The sequence below is a fragment of the Halyomorpha halys genome, unplaced genomic scaffold (genome assembly GCF_000696795.3).
Source record: "Halyomorpha halys isolate HHAL.00 unplaced genomic scaffold, Hhal_1.1 Scaffold1069.1, whole genome shotgun sequence".
In the NCBI taxonomy this organism is placed as follows: Eukaryota; Metazoa; Arthropoda; class Insecta; order Hemiptera; family Pentatomidae; genus Halyomorpha; species Halyomorpha halys.
In genome coordinates this window covers 160,490-179,783 of record NW_027107452.1, presented here as the reverse complement: position 1 = coordinate 179,783, position 19,294 = coordinate 160,490, and the positions used below count along the sequence as shown (strand labels likewise).

At 30.6% G+C, this 19,294-nt stretch overlaps 1 protein-coding gene and 1 long non-coding RNA gene across 3 annotated transcripts in view; one reads left to right on the top strand and one right to left on the bottom strand.

Moving 5' to 3' along the window:
• LOC106688178 (tectonin beta-propeller repeat-containing protein 2) overlaps nt 1–10,676 on the top strand; it is a 34,958-nt gene extending 24,282 nt beyond the window's left edge. Inside the window, exons 18-23 of one of the 2 annotated variants that reach the window (XM_014432526.3) lie at nt 764–929; nt 1,006–1,181; nt 3,582–3,727; nt 4,742–4,863; nt 5,784–5,920; nt 9,040–10,676. In XM_014432526.3, the coding sequence (XP_014288012.1) occupies nt 764–929; nt 1,006–1,181; nt 3,582–3,727; nt 4,742–4,863; nt 5,784–5,905 (732 nt within the window). In that variant the 3' untranslated portion in view covers nt 5,906–5,920; nt 9,040–10,676. Of the gene's footprint in view, nt 1–763; nt 930–1,005; nt 1,182–2,114; nt 2,309–3,581; nt 3,728–4,741; nt 4,864–5,783; nt 5,921–9,039 lie in introns of those variants that run through there. The other variant, XM_067045727.1, reaches the window with a different exon arrangement.
• Nucleotides 10,676–13,675, bottom strand: LOC136795380 (uncharacterized). Its single transcript, XR_010842969.1, has 3 exons — nt 13,451–13,675; nt 11,207–11,390; nt 10,676–11,116 (listed from the first exon to the last, which is right to left on the bottom strand). It is a non-coding gene; the product is annotated as an uncharacterized lncRNA (long non-coding RNA).
• Between the last annotated feature and the right edge of the window lie 5,619 nt (nt 13,676–19,294).

The window sequence follows — 19,294 nt, the reverse complement described above, 5'->3', positions numbered from 1 at the left end:
TTGGTTTGTTATTTTAATATTTAATAGAGGAGCCGTTACATTCTTTTGGTTCTTCATTTTATTCGTCTAAACCATTAAATTGATTTTTTTGTTATTATTACTTAATTTTATGAACCCCAGCTTTTCATGCTTGTAGCTGTACTTTTATCAATATTATTTGTATTGATGAGAAAATAGTTGACCATAGATAATATATATGAGGAGATGGTTGAAGGTGCGGTGAGTAAAAAACACAAATAAGTTCTCTCAACTTATTTATTTTTTTAATCACCCCGCACTCCCAACCATCTTCTCATATAATTTTTAGTGTTTTACTGTTCTATTTGAGTTTCAAACTAGGCAATTATTTTTTTGTTTAATTTCATACAATGAATCTAATTATTATTTTCAATTGTATAAATTATTATTCCTTTATGAAAGGAATATGGTCCGGGTGCGGTCAAAAAAACTCAAATAGTAGAATTATACTATTTTAATGAGCCAACGTTTCGTTCCACGTTGCAGGGCTTCGTCAGGGCTAAAATCTTTTTTAGTATTTTAATTATAGTATTATTTTAATTTTTTTTAGTATCTTTTTTAGCCCTGACGAAGCCCTGCAACGTGGGGCGAAACATTGGCTCATTAAAATAGTATAATTCTACTATTTGAGTTTTTTTGACTGCACCCGGACCATATTCCTTTCATCTTTCCACACAATCAATCAACATCTTCCAGTATTATTCCTTTAATATGTTACCATGTGTCAATATCCATTTTGTTTTAGGAGGTTGATACCCCCTGTAACATTGTTTGTATAGCTAGTTCTCCTGAGGCATTGTGGCTTCTTGCAGATGATGGTAGTGTTTATTTAAGACAAGGAATTTCGAATACATATTCATATTACAATCCTGTTGGGAAGAAATGGCGGAAATTAAACATGGAACAATTGCGTATGTCAACATATCAATTATAGCTTTATCGAGAGTGTTAAGTTCTAGTTTAACACTTAAATTTATTATTTTTCAGATTCTCAAGTTGAACTTGTATCACTGTCATGTGGTCCTGATGCTGTTTGGGCATGTGACATCAGAGGCAAAGTTGTAATGGTTGTTGGTTCTCCCCATCATATAGCAGAAGATACATTTATTCCTGTTTGGGTGGGGGTTGATGGAAAACCAATTGAGAATAATACATTCACTAAGGTGCTATATTTTATAAATAATAATCATATTTTAAAACTTTTGGTATCAATTAATGAACCATATTTAAGTTCGACTAAATATTATATATATATAATTGAGTTCAGCACTAAAATTGTGTGGTTATGATCTATGTCATAAAATATTATCTTATACTTTCCTTTTACTTTATCATTTGTCCTTTGACCCAAATGGCAAAGGACAAGAAGAGATAAATTTTATATTTTATATTTTGATGTTTACTGTACTGAATAGAACTCCTTTAACTTGTTAGTTTATTAGTTAATTACATATTGAACTTATTGCTTAAATACTTGCTCATTATTGATGTTAATTTAATTTTTAATTGCCACAAAATTATTTTCTCCAGCGTAGGAACATAACAGCATAGTAGTGGTACTGATTCTGATCAAAAATATCAGCACCTTGAAAATACCTGTTTTAGCCGACATCAGTGACATCATTAATACTGCACCTTTATGAATGTTACAGTCATGATTACACTGTCACATTAACCATCTCATATATATGCCTTGACCATGAACTATCATACTGTTTTGGTATTGCAGCGAAATTCGCAGACACTAACATGGTGTAACTTTTTCAAACTTACAGTCATGACAGTAATATCGCACTGGGTCTAGTTTGAAAGATAATAGTACTAGTAATGTTAGTGGACTAACACAGTTATGTTAACTGTAAATGCCTATCTTGTTGTGGATACTGTTGCAATATGTCTTCCTTACCAAGTGTCATGACAATTGGCAGGAAAACATTGTTCTTAGATATTTTCTCGACAACTTAAAATTGTATTAGCACTAGGGCTTAAAACATAATCTGCATGATGAATGATGAATGGTGAATTTGTTTAAGGGGCTTAAAACATAAGCCCCTTAAACAAATTCACTTAGTTCTCCAAAATTATATTCTTCGTAGGACTCAAAAATAACTCTGTGTTCTAAAGTTCAAATAACTCATCCTGAGCCCTAAAAATGAATCCACCCTGGACCCCAAGTATAAATGCAACTTGGGCCCGAAAAATAAATCCGCCTAAGGCCCAAAAATTATATTCATTCTGCATCTCAAAAATAAAGCTATCCGAGCCCCTAAGAATAAGTATGTCATGGTATGTATGTACTAAGTAAGTATGTATGTACTCCAGTTTTTAAAAAATCAATGTCTAAGGAAAAATGATAACTTGTTAGTTATAGAATAAGTGTCTCAGGATTAACTAAAAAAACTAGTTGAAGGACTAATGTGACACCGCACTAGCGCTAGAGTCTTTGAAATGAAATGAAAAAATAACTTTATTCTGGGACATATGTCCCCTAAGAATAATTACAAGGTTTATATAGTGAGATTTTTATCTGGCGTGCGTTTACAAATTTTCAGATAGTAGAATGAAATTACATTGGTGTATTGGGTTTACTACTGTTTATAATGTTAATCAATATCTGCCTATTTATTTGATTACAAAGATGTGGAGGTTTGGTTATTCAATAAATGAAGGAATAGGTGTTGTTTAAAGGAGAGAATGGATGAGGACGGGCGAATGGAGATGGGAAGAGAATTCCAGAGGGAGGTTGCACGTATGACGAAGGATTTGCTAAAGAAGGAGGTTCTATAGGAGGGCATATATAAATCATTCGGATGAGATCTGGTGTTTAATGAGTGGATGGATGAACGAAGAGTGAGGAGATCTATGATATAGGTAGGTTTTTTGATGTTGAGAACTTGGAATAGAAAAACACTAAGGAGGTATTGCCTTCGGGAGGTTGGATAGAGCCACTTCAACTCGGAATACCAGCAGGAGACTTGAGAGTGCCAAGGGAACCCAAAGATAAATCTTACAAAACAATTCATGAGTCTCTTCAGTCTCAACTCTAGTCCTGCAGATAGCCCTCCATACACCAAGGATCCGTAGTCGAAGTGGGGGAAGACGAGAGAGGATACTAGGAGCTGACGAGTATTCTGAGGAATGGAATTACGGAATTTTAGGAATTGTTTGAGTACAGTTACGGATTTGCGTGTGATTTGGGAAATATGGTTATTCCAGGAGAGGTGTTGATCAAAGGTGACACCAAGGTTTTTTATTGTAGGATAGAAGTGAATCGGTTGGTTGTTAAGAAAAAGTAGAGGACAGTATGGGAGGGTATGAAGGAGGCGCTTGGAACCGATAAGAATGGTCTTCGTTTTTTTGGCATTCAGCTTCAAATCATCAATTTGTCTTTATGTTATATCTTGAGCTCTCTAGGTATAACATAAAGCTATTTTACCCAAACTCTCTGCTCCCTGACAATTACCTCCTAAGGTGAAAAATACCTATTAATGTCATTGCTCATAATTATCATTAATAAAGAAAATTTTTTATCATAAATTTCACATATTTCTTTGTTGTTATAGGTATATGTTGGTCCCGAAACTTATATGGTGTGGGCTTTAGATAATGCAGGAAACATATATGTCCGAGAGGGGATTTTTCCTTATCATCCCGTTGGAACTGGATGGGTTCATGTTCCAGATATCAAAGCTTCACATCTAACAATAAGGTATCTTATAATTAATTTGAAAATTTCTTTATTTTTATTTTGTTTTAATTGAAAAAAAAATAATATTGTGACATTAGCTTTGTGGTTTATTTTATTGTTTGTGAAGTTAGTTTACATAATTTATTAGATTTAATTTATTCAACATTCAAGATTTTTTATCGATAATTTTGTGTGATTAATATTTATATGCCTTTGACGTGAGGCAGTTAGAATAAAGGTGGTGTAAGTCAATTTTTCTTTGGTGCAAATAACTGAATGTTTTGTAAATTTACTTAAATGAAAATATGTACATCATTTATGTTTCACAGTCTCAATGCAATATTAACCCTCCAAGGATGAGCAATTTTTTTTTTAATAAGATTTAGTATACTTTTCTTTGTTAATGAACATGCTGAACACTGGAAAATCATTTTTAAAAAAATTGGACTAGCCATTTGGTCATGACTGGCCATGATCATATGATAATGTTCGGTCTTTCCCAAGATGATTTCTCGATTGTTATTTATTACTTTATGATCCGTTCTGCTCTTCATGGCTGAATTCTTTAGGAAGATAGACAAAAACCACTCAATCAGGGAAGCTCTATTGGTAAACTACTTTTAAAAGAGGTTGCTAATTTTATTTTCCTTCTTTGCATTAATTACATTTAAAATTAAGTGTCAGCTGGAGTAACAGTGACAGACTTATCTTCAAAATTAGAGTTTAAAAAAAAAAAAAAACAGTTTTTCTTCTATACATTTCTAACTTTTTTTTTCTTTCAATTTTTACTATGTAGGGGTATACACCATTGCCCAAAATATAAATTTACGGAATTATGTTGTCCAAAGTAATTCTATCTACCTTTTACAAAATTATTAGAATTCTTCATTGTTTTCACTGACTATTTAAATATATTTTTATTAATTTTGAATGAATTTATGATCTAAAGAATAGTTTTAAGTATTGTTTTTTATTTATTTAATCTAATAACCTTACATATAATATAGTTTAATATGTTTTTATTTCGATTATTAGCTCTGAAGCTGTTTTTGTACTGAATCAGGATGGGATATATAAAAGAGTTGGGATAACACAAAGCAACTACATCGGCGATGCATGGATATATTTTCCTGTCATCAGCCTTGACTATGTCACAGGTAAAAAATATATATCTAATAATATGATATTTTGTTTTTTATTAATTTATTTTTGAATAATTCTTATACTTCGTTGTTACAAATTAAATTATCTGTATCATACTGTATTATGTAGATTAAGTTATGATTGAGCTTTCAGCTTAAAAATTGACATACAAAACTTAGAAACTTCATCATAATGCATAGAATTATTCAATATTGGGCATACTGTGAAGATGTCATTGTAGGGTGATGAACTCGAGCAGTGAAGGAAGAATTTTATGATCTGTTAACTTTACCGCTTTATCTGATCATGGCTAAATAGTACTCTAAAAGAGGATGAGAAGATAGGAGTTAAAATTTTGTCTACCAATAGAGCTTGTTATTTTCTATAGAGCCTTCTGAAGAGTAGATTATTAATATTATTATTATTATTACAAACGATTTTATACTATACTAGGCTCTAATTAGACCATTTGCTGCTTATTAGAGTGATAAATGGACACTTCGGAAGGCATCTGTGGATCGAACCAACAAGTTGAGTGGAAAATTCTGAGAATATTTAGGCAGACTGAGTTTCCCAAAAAAGAACAAACTAGCAAGTCTACTGAATGTACAATGATTTTTCTGTTTCTCAGTAGACTTCAATAAATTGAATATTTCAAGTATCTCCTGAAAATGGCATGAATTAAAAGGCAAACAAAAAGGCTTTATTGCAGTAAGCCAGAAGCAATTAGATCTAAGAGAAGACTAAATCTTACATACGGAAGACCTACTGCCGATTAGGACTGGGAAAAACAGTTCTTCAGGCCAAGAACAAGAACAACTATAGTTGGATGGATTAATAATTGTAATGTTGTGTATTGGTTTAAAAAAATACATAATATTATATTATGATTAAATGGTTTTTATGAGATGTGTTAATTTTTTATTTTTTATAGCATCATTTAATGGAGAACTCTGGGGAATATGTTCCAAAACAAAAGATCTTATGAAGCACAAAAAGAAAACGTTTCCACTATCTACTGATATCACAGTTGAAAATGATTTTGCATTAGTTTAAAAAAAATGCATAAAAGTAAGAAAATAATGTTTTTTATTCAGTAATTTTACTGGTTATTTTTTTATATAAATTTAAATTATTTTTTATAAGTTGTTTCTTTTTAAGTTGTTGGTTTATTTTATTATAAATCTATGATAGTTATACATCCTCACGTAATAATAGTATATGTTATGTAGTTTATAATTATGAATTATAAATTCATTTACATAGATAGCTTGACAACACTGAGGAATAAAAAAGAAACTTTCCTTTGTGTAAGAAAGAAAAATATTTAATCCTAAGAGTATTTTTTCTACTGAAATCAAATGTGATATTGGTTTCCACATCATATAATATTACCAAGAGACAGACATTTATTATTTTAAACATTTTTATTTTAGTAGTCTACATTCTTAACTAAAGAATGTTTAAAAATTATGACTACTAACATGAAAAGTAAGATATTATTTTGCTAATAGACCCCCAAATGGTTACCTTACTTCTTTCATCATTTTTCTTTTATTATATATTAGTGCTTATATTTGTGGTCCTACAAATATTCCCAAATTAATTCTTGCTTTGCTAATTTTAGTAAACTGTTTTAAGTACATGAAAATAGAAGTATTTTCAATAACTTTGACAAATTCTTTACTGATCCTACCATGATATGCAATGAAGTTATATATACATTTTTGGGATTATACAATGGGCCATGTTACACATTTATCTGTTCAGGAATAAATGATTCGTGTTTGGGCCATTCTTTTGTTAAGTTATGTTTTTTCCTCTTCTACTATCTCATTAACTCAAAAAATAACAGCATTTTGTGTAATCAGAGGAGTAAGTACCCAGAATAAATCCACTTAACTGGCAATCACCACAAAAATTCCAATCATACACTGCATATTGAAACTTTTCCATTATAAATTAAAATTTTTCAAATGGCTCTTTCATGCCTTAGTATTCTTAAATAGGGATAGCATACAGTATGTGCTATATGCTATTTTTAACACATGAATGCTAGATATGGGGACCCAAATGTTTGGTCCCCCATTTATCACCCAACATATTCATTACTCTTTCACTAATGAGGTAAGGTTTCATCTTTGGGACTTGAATATAATTTTACTACATATACTACAAAAGTTTTTGAATGATTTAAACAAACCTAGAAATTTGTTACAAACAGCAAATTAATAAGAAATAAATTTGTGAATATGTAATACTCAATAATTCTAACTCACAAATGAAATTGCTCTGATAGGTTTGTGCTATATGACACTGTAATCTGTATGATTAGGCATGACAGATTTCAGAAGGAAGGAGTGACCAGTGTTGTCAAATTCACAAGCCGATCAGCTACCCCACACCTCATGTTCGCACCAAACATTTCATTACTGTTATGCACCAAAGCTAATTCCTTTTAAAGACAAATGTTATGCTTGTTAGGAGAGACAATTCTTTTGGTTTAAAAAAAATATATTTATTAAAAAGGCATATTTAAAAATTATAACAAATTCATTTTATTTTTGCATTCATCCATATTACCTCCTGTTCAGTAAAATTTAATGCAAAATGTGAATATATTGGAAAGCGCTTATAACAAGATAAGTCTATTGCAATTTTCATTTTTATAAAATTAAAACTTTCCACAATTATTATAGAATATAATAACTGTTGTCCCTCTGTACTAGTGGGTTCTCAGACCTGGTGGCTGATATTAAGGTGTAAGAATTTTTAAGGCTTAAGTTATTCGTTAATATGGTACTAAACATTGGACTGTCCAAAGAAGATTACTAATAGAATGACAGCCTCAGAAATGAGATTCATGTGAAGAATAATAGGAAAAACAAGGAGAGAGTGCATAAGGAATGAAGCCATCAGAGAGGAATTAAAATTAGTGTCTCTGAAAAAAAAATGGAGCAATGTCAACTGCACTGCTGATTTGGAAATATCTGCAGACTTCCTGAGGACCAAAATACAAGTTATTGGATTTACATAATCTGGTTTCCCAGTTCTTGTTTTGTTTTTATATAAAGTCATATTGGTTTTATATAAACATCAGGGGTCTCTTTTTTTATCACATAAATCGGCAAGTCCTAGAGAATATTTGAAGCATATTTCTTTAATAACTAAGTAATTGAATATGTATGCTTAATTAATAACGGACTATAAAATAGTAAGAAATTTGATGAATAATACTAAATTTAAAGTCCTAGAAATAATAAGAATATATAAATAAATAACTCTTTCACAACAATAAATACAGATTCAATCATACATAATACACACATTCCCACAACATAAATACTTTCTTTTTAGTATAATATATACTACAGTAATATTTTTAAATAAATAAAAAAATGTTCATGAAAACTAAGCCAGAAGGAAATGACAGGTTTTTTTTTTTTTGGTTTTTTTTTTTGGATCTCTCTAAAACAGAAATTGACATGAATTAGTAAATGCATTATGTGAAGGAGAAATATAATTCAAATTGAGTACCACCTTTTTCTGCCATGGGTACTTGAAGGTCATAGTGAAATACTTATCTTTATATTGAGATGCTCGTCCTGTTGCAACTCTTACTATAATATCTGGGGATGAGGGGGATATATAACCAAATATATATAATAAACAATATATACAATAAACCCCGGTCTGAAGTAGATATTCCTCAGGACCTAATATTCTATTCCTCAATATTCTAGATATAGCTCTAACACAAAATTTTATTTTACCAATAACCCAAATCCCAAGCTAAGGATTAAATGGTAATGTTGGATGGAGGCTAGGTTTCCACACTGAAAGCCATTAAGGAGCTTGGGAGAGGAGAGGAGTAGAGATGCTTATTGAAAAACCTAAATTTATTTTACATTATTATTATTATATCTTTTTTGATTTTTATCACTGATGAGATACAGATATTTCAAAACAGATACTACAAAATGTGCTCCTTTTACTACAAATAGTCCTTCTTCCACTGGTTATGGGAAAACACCTCCAATATAGACTTATTCAATTTCTTCATCTTAATCAGTTTTTAGTCCTTCAGAATCAGAACTACTGCTGCTGCTGGGTACTAATATTATCTTCTCTTTATTTATTTTTTAAATAATCACAATAAAACACTGAGATTACAGAAAACTGGTTTGTAGCATGCCCTGGACTCAAGTCAGCTGACGTTAGAAATAGCAACCCTGTTCTTGATCTATTGGTCCAGGCCAGCTATGTCACCCTCACCATCCTTTGCTATCCCAAATCGCGCCGACTATAGGTCATGTTCTTAATGTTTAGACATGGTCTTATACTACAGTGAAAGTCGTTTCCATTTGAATTACCACATATGGTATCCTCCAATGAGTCTTTATTTGATAATGGACAAATGTACAAACAATTATACTAAAATTAATGTAGTAAAAAAAATCTTAAAGGTTATGAATGAGTTCTAAATAAATATTTGAAAATATGATTTAAAAAAAAAATGTATTAAGTACACCTATTGGTCTTACGAGATAAAGATACTGTGCACTAGTATATTCAGGGCACTGTTGTGTATTGTATAACCTTTTGTTACATTTAAACTATATTTTTTTCTTTGACAAAAGAGTAGATTTGAACAGTATTTAAGCACTCTTAACAGCAATAATTGTAACTAAAATAGTATGAACTTTTTTTTAATACCTAAGTCCATTACTGGGATAGAATGTATTTTTAGTAGTTAATTTTGTATGTCATTAACACGTTTTGTCTTGACCATGTTTAAATTTTTCGTGCTACTTAGCTGGTTTGTTTTAGATTCAACAGTTTAGACCCAGTAATTAGCAGTAATAACGCGAATGTTTTGGCATTTTAATTTTTAATGGCCTTCTCTAAAATTTTACTACAAAATGCTTTATTTCATTTTGTGATTAGTACCTATTGGTATATTTGATTATTTATCATAATATCTGGCGGGTTGAACAGTGTAATTAATAATTTCTTAGTGTAACATAATTACTATTTAATTGTTTTGCTTTTATAACAAAATGTGTATAAAATCCTTTAGCTCAAGGAATTACTTATTACAAGGGGTTTAAGTACTACTGAGGAAAGAAAAAATCTTATTTATATTAGTAAAAGAATTGTCTTTTGTTCACTTATTAATCTTGATTTTATCTTGAAACTCCAGTTTGTTATGAATTAATGGTATTGTAGCATATTAGATACTTTGTTATTATTGTTATTTTTTAAGTATAATTTTTGTGATTCTTTTCATTATTATTTCTGTGATTATGCTTTAATTTAATTTTTATTATTTTGTAATATAGTTTTAGCAACTTTCTTATTATTATTAGCTTTTGTGATATAAAAATAATATAGGTGTAGTTGTACAAAACAAGCCTAATCCATTTTCCAATTTTTTTTCTTCAACAGTTTTTGTTCTAGACTATCATAAGTTGAGAGGATTTGCTCTAATGCTCCATAAATCATATCAAATTCAACTAATTTTGGAAGAAATTCTTTCTCTTCATGGTAATCTAGTACATTAAACATTAAAAAATGAATTTGGCTGTTTTTTGAATTCTACACATCAATAATATATCCTAATTAATTGAATTTCTCTTTTTATGTATTTTATTTGTCTATTGATAGCTTTTTAATTGTCTGTGATTGTATTAGCTGTTTATTTTACCACTCACACTTTTGTGTATGAATATATGTATATATTTTTAAATTATATTCAGACGTTTTGCTGCATTCCAAAAGAAATATTTTTAAAATATATTACTTAGAGTAGAACTTAGATTGAGGTTTGTTATTTTAGAAAGAAAGTTAATATTTTATATGATTGTATTAAATATAATGTTATAGTGACCATAGTTGCTGTAATATTTTGTGATTCTAAAATTCTTTTTGGTTTTTAATTTCTTTTAAATTACCTTTTGTACTATTTTCACAGAGTAAATAACACAATATATAAGGTGATTGATGGTTTTATGTTCATTTATTCCTTTCATCAACCCAAACAAAGTATTGTTCTCCTTGTTATATCACAAATCTAATTATTATAAGCAATCTAAGTACTAATAATCCTTTGATAAGTAATAGATATAAATTTATTCTTGGTGAAAACATCTTCAAGTCCCTATCTAATAATTTTAATTCTCAATCACTATCTGTCCCAAATATTTCAAAAATGGTACTTAGGCTTACAAAGATTTAATCATGGGTTGTTACAATATCAATGTGAACCTGGAAACAAGTATTACCTATTTATATCATCCAACCTGACAAACTGTGCATGATCAAGATCTTAACATACTGTTGAGGTGATTGTGTTACCTGACTCCAATTTAAACTGTGAGGTACCCAATACCTGAAGGCCTCAACAATACATGTTTAAACATTAGGTAGCTGTTGAGGAGGTGAATGGACAAGATGAGTCTTAGGGGTGCTAGTAGTAAGTCCTGGAAGGATGGAAAATTCGCTTTGCAGGGTGTTAGTCTGTTATACCCTTCCAATTCACCTTTAACAAAATAAAAATATATTTGATAATTTCTATGTATTCTAAGTTAGGTGGTGAATTAATTGTGTCCATCTTACCTTCCTTAGAATAGTTATGAATAAATATCATCAACCAAACATAAATTTTATTTATTGATGAAAAATATGAAAGAAAATTTATCTGACAGATATTTAAGAAGAAACCTGTGAAGTATGAAAGTCAGTAATTTGAGTCATGAATATTTCGAATAGTAATGAGAGGTAGAGGATAAGTGTAGCTTGCTTTAAACACTAATCCCAATTAGAAACTTCCAATGAATTTTTGTTGTTTTTTTAAGCTATTCTCTAATTAGTTATCAAAGTTTCAACATACTCAAGCACTAGTAATAATTGTATAAATGATACCTATTAGCATTCTCTTGGTGATCAGTTTATAATCTAATATCTCTTAAAAATAGTTCATTTTTTAAACTATTACTGGGCTTCCTGTATGTTAGAGCTGTGATAACCAGTTAGAGTATAATGGGTACAAGCCTAAGGGGAATCAGTCCTCAGAACTTGTAGGGTGAAGGATGTTTAAGTAACTACTTCAAAAATATTTATAGGCCAAGATAAGACATACTAATAGACCAAGGAAGGCACTCAGATGTTAACTGAACCCTTGTTCCTAGGAATTAGTAGGTGCTGGGACACACTTCGTTTCCTGAGTTTTATCCTACATACTAAAAACTAAAACTAAGGGGCCTCTACATGTTGGCCGAGCCATGGCGAACTCTGACATACGCGAGCATGTGGATGGGTGGCTTGGCTTGGTTGGCCTAGGCTCGTTGCCGAGCCGTCGAGAGTCGGTTTTTGGACACAGATCAAAGGGGTTCGTGAGAGCGCTCGTGTAGCATCTACACCATTGTTCTTTGTCTAGTTACGACTGAGAGCTGTTAGGAGGTTAAAGGTGTTTGTTGGTACTTTTTATAATAAGTTTTATATTTAATCTTATTTATTTATATTTAATTTCCTTTCATTTTCTTTTTTTGTAATAAAAATAATACAATCCAAGTGCAATGGCTGAAACCACTATTACGTCCGCCATGTTTGCCTCTCTGAATAACACTGACATGTGGATGGCCCGCGCTTTGTTTGCCGAGCATTTGAACGAGCCTCCGATCCGTGGCGAGCGGCCAACATGTGGATCCACCTTAATAATACGAATTGAGTGCCATTCCTATGTTATTACACAGAACCACTTACCTAGATATAACCGTGATGACTTAAACCACAATTAAGGAGGCAGTCTTTTTGTAGAAGATAGAGAAATTCGTGTACATTTTTTCTAAGTACATTAAATTTTCTAACGTAATACATCGTCATATTCATGAATGTATTGTTTGAATGAAAAAAAAAAAAAACTGCAATAAAGTTTTTGCACTTATTATTGTACCAATAATTTGGTAGTATACTATAAACTAAATAAGTATACACTATTTTGGCAATAAAAACTGTGTTGTATATTCACTAAACTTCATTTCCTCTATCCTTAATACCTATGAGAGTATCCGAAGGAGAATGCCACTCGGCCTCTGTTCTTCCGCATGAATCTAAAGCGAATAATTTCAGAGCTTGCTATCCCCCACTCAACAAAACTCAAATACCCTACATAGTACAGATACCATTCTACAAGGATTTAAGTAACACAACTTTAAAAGTCGCTGATTTTACATATTTGTAGATTGACTCTGTACAACGTTCGGGTCAAATATATGGAATATATTTAAGTAACCTTATTTAAAATTTGAAGTTCATTTAGGATTATTATTGAACTTCAAATTTTTAACAAGGATATTTAGCTATACTGTTTATATTTAATTATTTCTTAGTACAAGTGACCATTGCGCAACGCTTAGTGCTTGAAATACATGGAATGATTTGAGAAGAACTTTTAAGCAAGTATTTTATTTTATGTATTTGTTTTCTTTCGTGTTGATGGGGAGGATGCATATTTTGGAAAATAATACAAGACGGGCAAATGCATAAACAACAATGACAAAATTGATAATCAAATGATGTTCTTTCTTGCTAGTGTATTACCTCACTCAAAAACTATGAAGAATTTACGATGATACCCCAGACGTTTGTCATAGAGAAATGAGGATTTGGAAAATAATACTGTATTTTAGAAGAACTATACATATTCAGCTTATCTTTCTGCTAAGTTCACAACTATCTGAAGTTCATAGGACAGCCTAGGCAGTGAGGATGAATAAAAATACTGTAATAATAAACAAAATCTTAATGGAAAAGTCTCCAGTGATGTGTATTGTAAAAGTAAGATATCATATGTTTGATAAGGTTAGACATGATGAGGTTATACAAAACAATTGAACATCATTGTTATGTCCTCTTAATAAAGGTGTATAAACGTTGGAAGACAGACGCCCTTTCTATTACCTCCTTCAATCCTTAATACTCTAGTCACGCCTATGTTTTATCCCTACCTTCTAACATTGGCAATGCTGAGGCCATGAATGAACATGCATAATCGAGGCCTTCTTTCTTCTTCCCTAGGAGAAATTCTATGCAATCATATAAAAAATAAATATTCGTAAAAGTTATTTCCACTTTTCTTATCTACTAGTTAAGATTACCGAAAGAGTTCGCAACCAAGAATTGGGAGTCTGCAACAAAGATTGCAAACGATAGATCCTTAGGCGTTCTTAAATTGCTGTAAAAATGTAGAATAAACCTAACAGAAACACAAACCCTGAATGGCCATTAAGATGAAAAAAATTCGAGCTGTTTATTCATCTCAGTCGCTACCAGCTTAAATGTTGATTTTAATTAAACTTTTTATCTAACACAGACGTTTTCATTTACTTTATGACAATAATAATATAAATATCAATATCAGTTTGATTGAGACATCATCTCTCAGAAATGAGGAAACCTAGTTTGAAAATTAGGTTTTCCATGCCTTCAATAGCTTCTTTGTAAAATTTAACATTTAGTTAACCTTGTCCTAATGGAAAGAACCTTCCATTGATTGGTGTACTTATTTATACCCATTGTAGGATGGTTTTTAATGATTAATATTTTTTATTGATACATGGTAAGAAGTGAAAATTCTTTTTAATAAACTTTATTATTTATGTATAATGATGTACCTGATAGTAAATTAAACATACAATCTGATAATGAAAAAAATTCAAAATATTTTAACTGTTACCTTTTAAGATTAATTAAGGGTTCAGTTTTAATTCCATTAAACATTTTTTTTTCTTAAAAAAATTGAAAAAGTTCTAAGGTAAAAATAACATCATTGATCGACTTTGTGACGAATTAACTTTTTTAGCCCTGCAAAGTTGGGTGAAACGTTAGGTCTCAATAAATAGTTAAATTATTATTTCAGTTCTTTTCACCGCACCCAGATCATCTTCATTTTATTAAAATATATACTGATTTATTTTTCTGAAATGTTTAACACCTCATTTTTCATAGCTGTAATTTAACTGCTTTGTTTTTTAAGATTTGTTTAGCCGTCTCATATATGATGTTTAAATGAAATCTAGGACTGACTATTTTGAATTTACATTATTAATTTGTATAATGAAAATTACAGTTATAAATAATTTTATTATTTAAATCTCTTGATTGTGGTGTGTATTTTAATTATTTATTTGGTTTCTAGAAATCAGTTTAATGTCTTGGCAAAGAAAAAACTTTGAACCCCGCAGGATAGCTTATAAAGATCTGCCTTTCGTTAATCGACATGCCAGAGTTTTTGTTTTCTTATTCACCACTACTGCTGGACTAATTATGTTTAGCCGTCCCATATTTGACGCTTATTCAATTTATGGAAAATCAGATGACAAAAAGCTGTTGAAATCGTATGAAAACATACCAGTGAATGATAAAGATTGATGTTATGAAGGAACAATTTATTTAAATTCTAATCAGTGTATCAGTTCTTTCGTTGTTTGTATTTAGTGTAGGGAGTCCTACCAGTTATGGAAGCTGTTAAGAAAGCCAAACATAGAATGGCCCAATTTCCTGTTCTTTTAGAGACTTGTAAAACTGAAGCTGCTGCTTATGCAGCATGTGTCGTAGGTTGTAATGATGTTAAGAAACATGACTGTCAGAAAGAGTTTAACAAATTTCTAGAGTGTGCCAGAATCAATGCTGCTAAAATGAAAATTAAATTAGTTTAATAATTAATTAGAATATTAGTTTATCAATCAACCTGGTTTGCTTTGTTATATATGTCAAAATATTGTCTGGTAATTTATTATTTAATAAGTTTACAATGAGTTACAGATATTGTGGTTTAATTTTCATATTGAAATATGTTACTATTTTGGTTTAGTTTTGAGTTCATTATTTTTTTAAAAAATTAATCATCTGTTTTAAGTTAAATATATATATAAAACATTATCTGCATTTCTATATATAATGCATATTTTTGTTCCAAAACATACTTACTATGTTACTTTTTGTTTCTGAGACCCAATGATTTTGGTCTAAATTTGGGCGTATAAGAATTAGTTAAACTATGTTATAGGCATTGAGTTAGTAAAGCATACTAATAGTTTTCTGATGTGTATTTATTCTGTTCCATACCTAGTTTTGATGTAGAATGAGTACAGTTTGTAACATTGCTGTCAGATTGCTTAAAAGATAGTTAAATCAGATTTACATATAATGTGAACGCTTTCAGATTTATTTCTCTTTAGCCGAATGTTGTATTTTGACAGTTTTTCTTGGCTGTTGAAGTGATACACCTCAATTAATATTTTTTGTTTTGATATTTATCTAATTAATTTTGTTTTAAGTCTTGATGCCTGAATTTATAAAGTATTGAATGGTTTATTTTTATTTTATTTTAATCTTCCTATAATAACTCAATTATAATTGTTGTATTTTTTCTTTCTTTTTGATCCAATTAAGCATGCTAAGATCCTTAAGCAAAGGATTTGAAAAAAAGCTTATTAAGGAAATGCAAGAAATCCCAAGAAAAAACTTTAATGATTGACAGTAATGCATTTACCTTAGACCAGTCTTCAGGGCTGTTTATGAATTTACTTTCTATTAGAAATAATATTGAAAATTAATATGATTTATAAATTCATTTATTAAATTAATATTAAGAAATATATTTTCATATAACTTCTATGAACCATACTTCATCGCAGTAAATCAAAGTAACATACATTGGAAATTAATATTTAATAACATCACATTTATTATCCATTTTCTTTTTAACTACACACTATTCCTCCATTTTTAAATATTCAGTATATCTTCTATTTTATATAGAATTAATTATATAGAATCTGCCCCGTTAAAACCACCTAGCTCATCTTCAGTAAACCTGTGCTTGGTATTAGATCAACTGTTTCTATTTAAACCTGGGGAATCAGTCTCAGTGAACATAAGATTAAAAAAAAAAAAAAGAATAAATAAATAAACGATTTTGTCAGTTATGCCAATATTTTGCCAAACCTTGTAGACTCATTTCTGGTGTCAGAGTGTAAGCTGGCAGAGTAAACCATTATGCCAAAGGAACTAAAGGTAACCAATAAACAACACTAATATCAAAATTATAAATCTAGGTAATGGTTGAGTGTGTGTATGGTCTGACATAAAATAAACAGGATTGACATTTCTATTACTAAGAATATCTAATGAAGGAAACACCTATAGAATATATTTTTATAATTTATGTTTCCTTTCATTTTTTTCTCGTCACATGATTTGTGTATAAATAAAAGATTAATCTTCGAAGGATAAAATCATTGTTAATTGAGTATACTGATATTAAAAAATAAATTAAAGTTTACTTCATGACAATATTTAATAATTGTTATTTATCATAAATATCTTATTGTTATAATAAAGGATTTATCACAGTTGCATGGGTAGAACAATATACTCTTTTTATCATCTGATGAAAGTCAAATAATATATAAATATCTTATATAGCTATAAGATTGCCATGGTAATTGATAATTCTTTAAGATTGAATCTCTTATTTAAGCTTTTAAATTTTTTACTCCTTCTGTAATTTATGAATGAATTTCAATAATGGCCTAGAGAAGGAATGTAATTTGGATAAAATGATTTGGAAAACCATACGAGTTTACAAAGATATAGTTAGTTAACTGTATCTTGATATATGAAATGTTACTAGGAAATAGTGAAAGATTGAAAGAAGTCAAACATTGATTCAATATATACCTTATTTTATTTTTAAAAACAATCTAAGAGAAAGATTTTATAATTCTGATATTTAGAACGTTGAATGATATTAAAGTTAATGCAAAATCACGTGCGGTTTATGCTGTGACCTCATGACATTGAACTAGTAATACACCCTATTAATAATTTTTTTTTCTTATAATTGTTATTCACCTTCTAATTTTTTTATATAAATATTAATGACTTATTAGACACCCCTTAGTAACTAGTGTTTTGGATTTTATTATTAAATAATAAAAAAGGAAGTGTGAAGGAACGGTTTCGTTATGTTGAGAAAACAAAACACTTCGTTTCCACTGGGAGGTTAGGCAGCTTTCTGTGGGCTACTAGGTGTAACAACACATCAAATTCTTTGACAGTCTCCTTCATTCCTTTCATCCAGTTTTCGGAAGAAAAGGTACTTGGAAGTCGAAGCCGAGAATGAGTGTGGGGTTGGGAGCTGAGAGCGAAACGGTTCCACGTTGACAGAGCGACCACACATGTAACGTGGGTGCGTATATACAATTGGGAAAGGTAGCACAATTGTTAAACTAGTGTAACAATAGTTTAACGCGCTCGTGGAAGCTGACGTTGCGTCAATTTAGCGCTTAGCTTCTTCACTAAGAGTAATTATCACACGAGCGTTGTATTTGCTAGTAACCGTAAAACTTAAACGGCAGCGACAAAGTTAAATGCCGTTTGCTCTGTGTAAGGTGGGCTCCCGGTATCACACTTAGACCGGTTTCTTTTGCACCAATATATCTATAGACAATTTTTAACAATATATAATACATAAGATATGAATGTTTCCTTGAAAAATCTTTTTGACAAAGGGAAGTAAATTTATAAGTACTGACAAGTACTTTATTGAATTTGTAAATGTACCAAGGCAAACAAGGGCAGTTTTATTTTGGCGTCCAAAACTTATATTTATGGCTGGTCATAATGTAGGTCCATCCATCTGGTGTATTACCTGTTCAGTGCAAGCCGACTCCTTTTATCTGCTATTTATGCGCCGGAAAATACCAGTAATGAATACCCAGAACACCTATCTAATTAAATTTAAATTTTTCCTCAACTCGGTATTGTTAGTATATAGCAAAGGCACAGAGGATAGAGAAGAGACTCAAAGGGAATATGGCGAAATAACAACGCAATATTTATTTCCAAAATATTCTGATCCGCCTAGTATGTGTGATTATCACAACCTCCTAAATAGTTGAATGCATTTCGAACTAATTTTGATCGCTGTGTTGTCTCTGGGCGTAAAAAGGGCTTCAAGAATCATTGCATTTAGTGGATCAGAGAACTCTATTCGAGTCTTTATTCATTCATGAATATAACAATATATTATATGGTTATTAGACAAGCAAATTTAAAGTAGTGTCGGGGTTGTGTCTTTTCTTAGGCGATTTCTCCAGCCTGATATCTCTTTACAGAAGGCCCACAACAAGGCGTATTCAATAATAAATTAGGAACGGCCGTGTCAGAGAATGAGCCCTGGATACTAACGCAGGTAGAGGAGGTCTAGTTGAGAGAGTCTGTGGCAGAGTAACAGTTCTAGTTGCCGAGATGAAGCGGACGGACCAGTGTAACCGTTAAGGAATTAGGTTACAATCTTAGTTGCCGAGATGAAGCGGACGGACTAGAACTGTCATGATAGGAGCCAGCTTACTAGTTGCCGAGATGAAGCGGACGGAC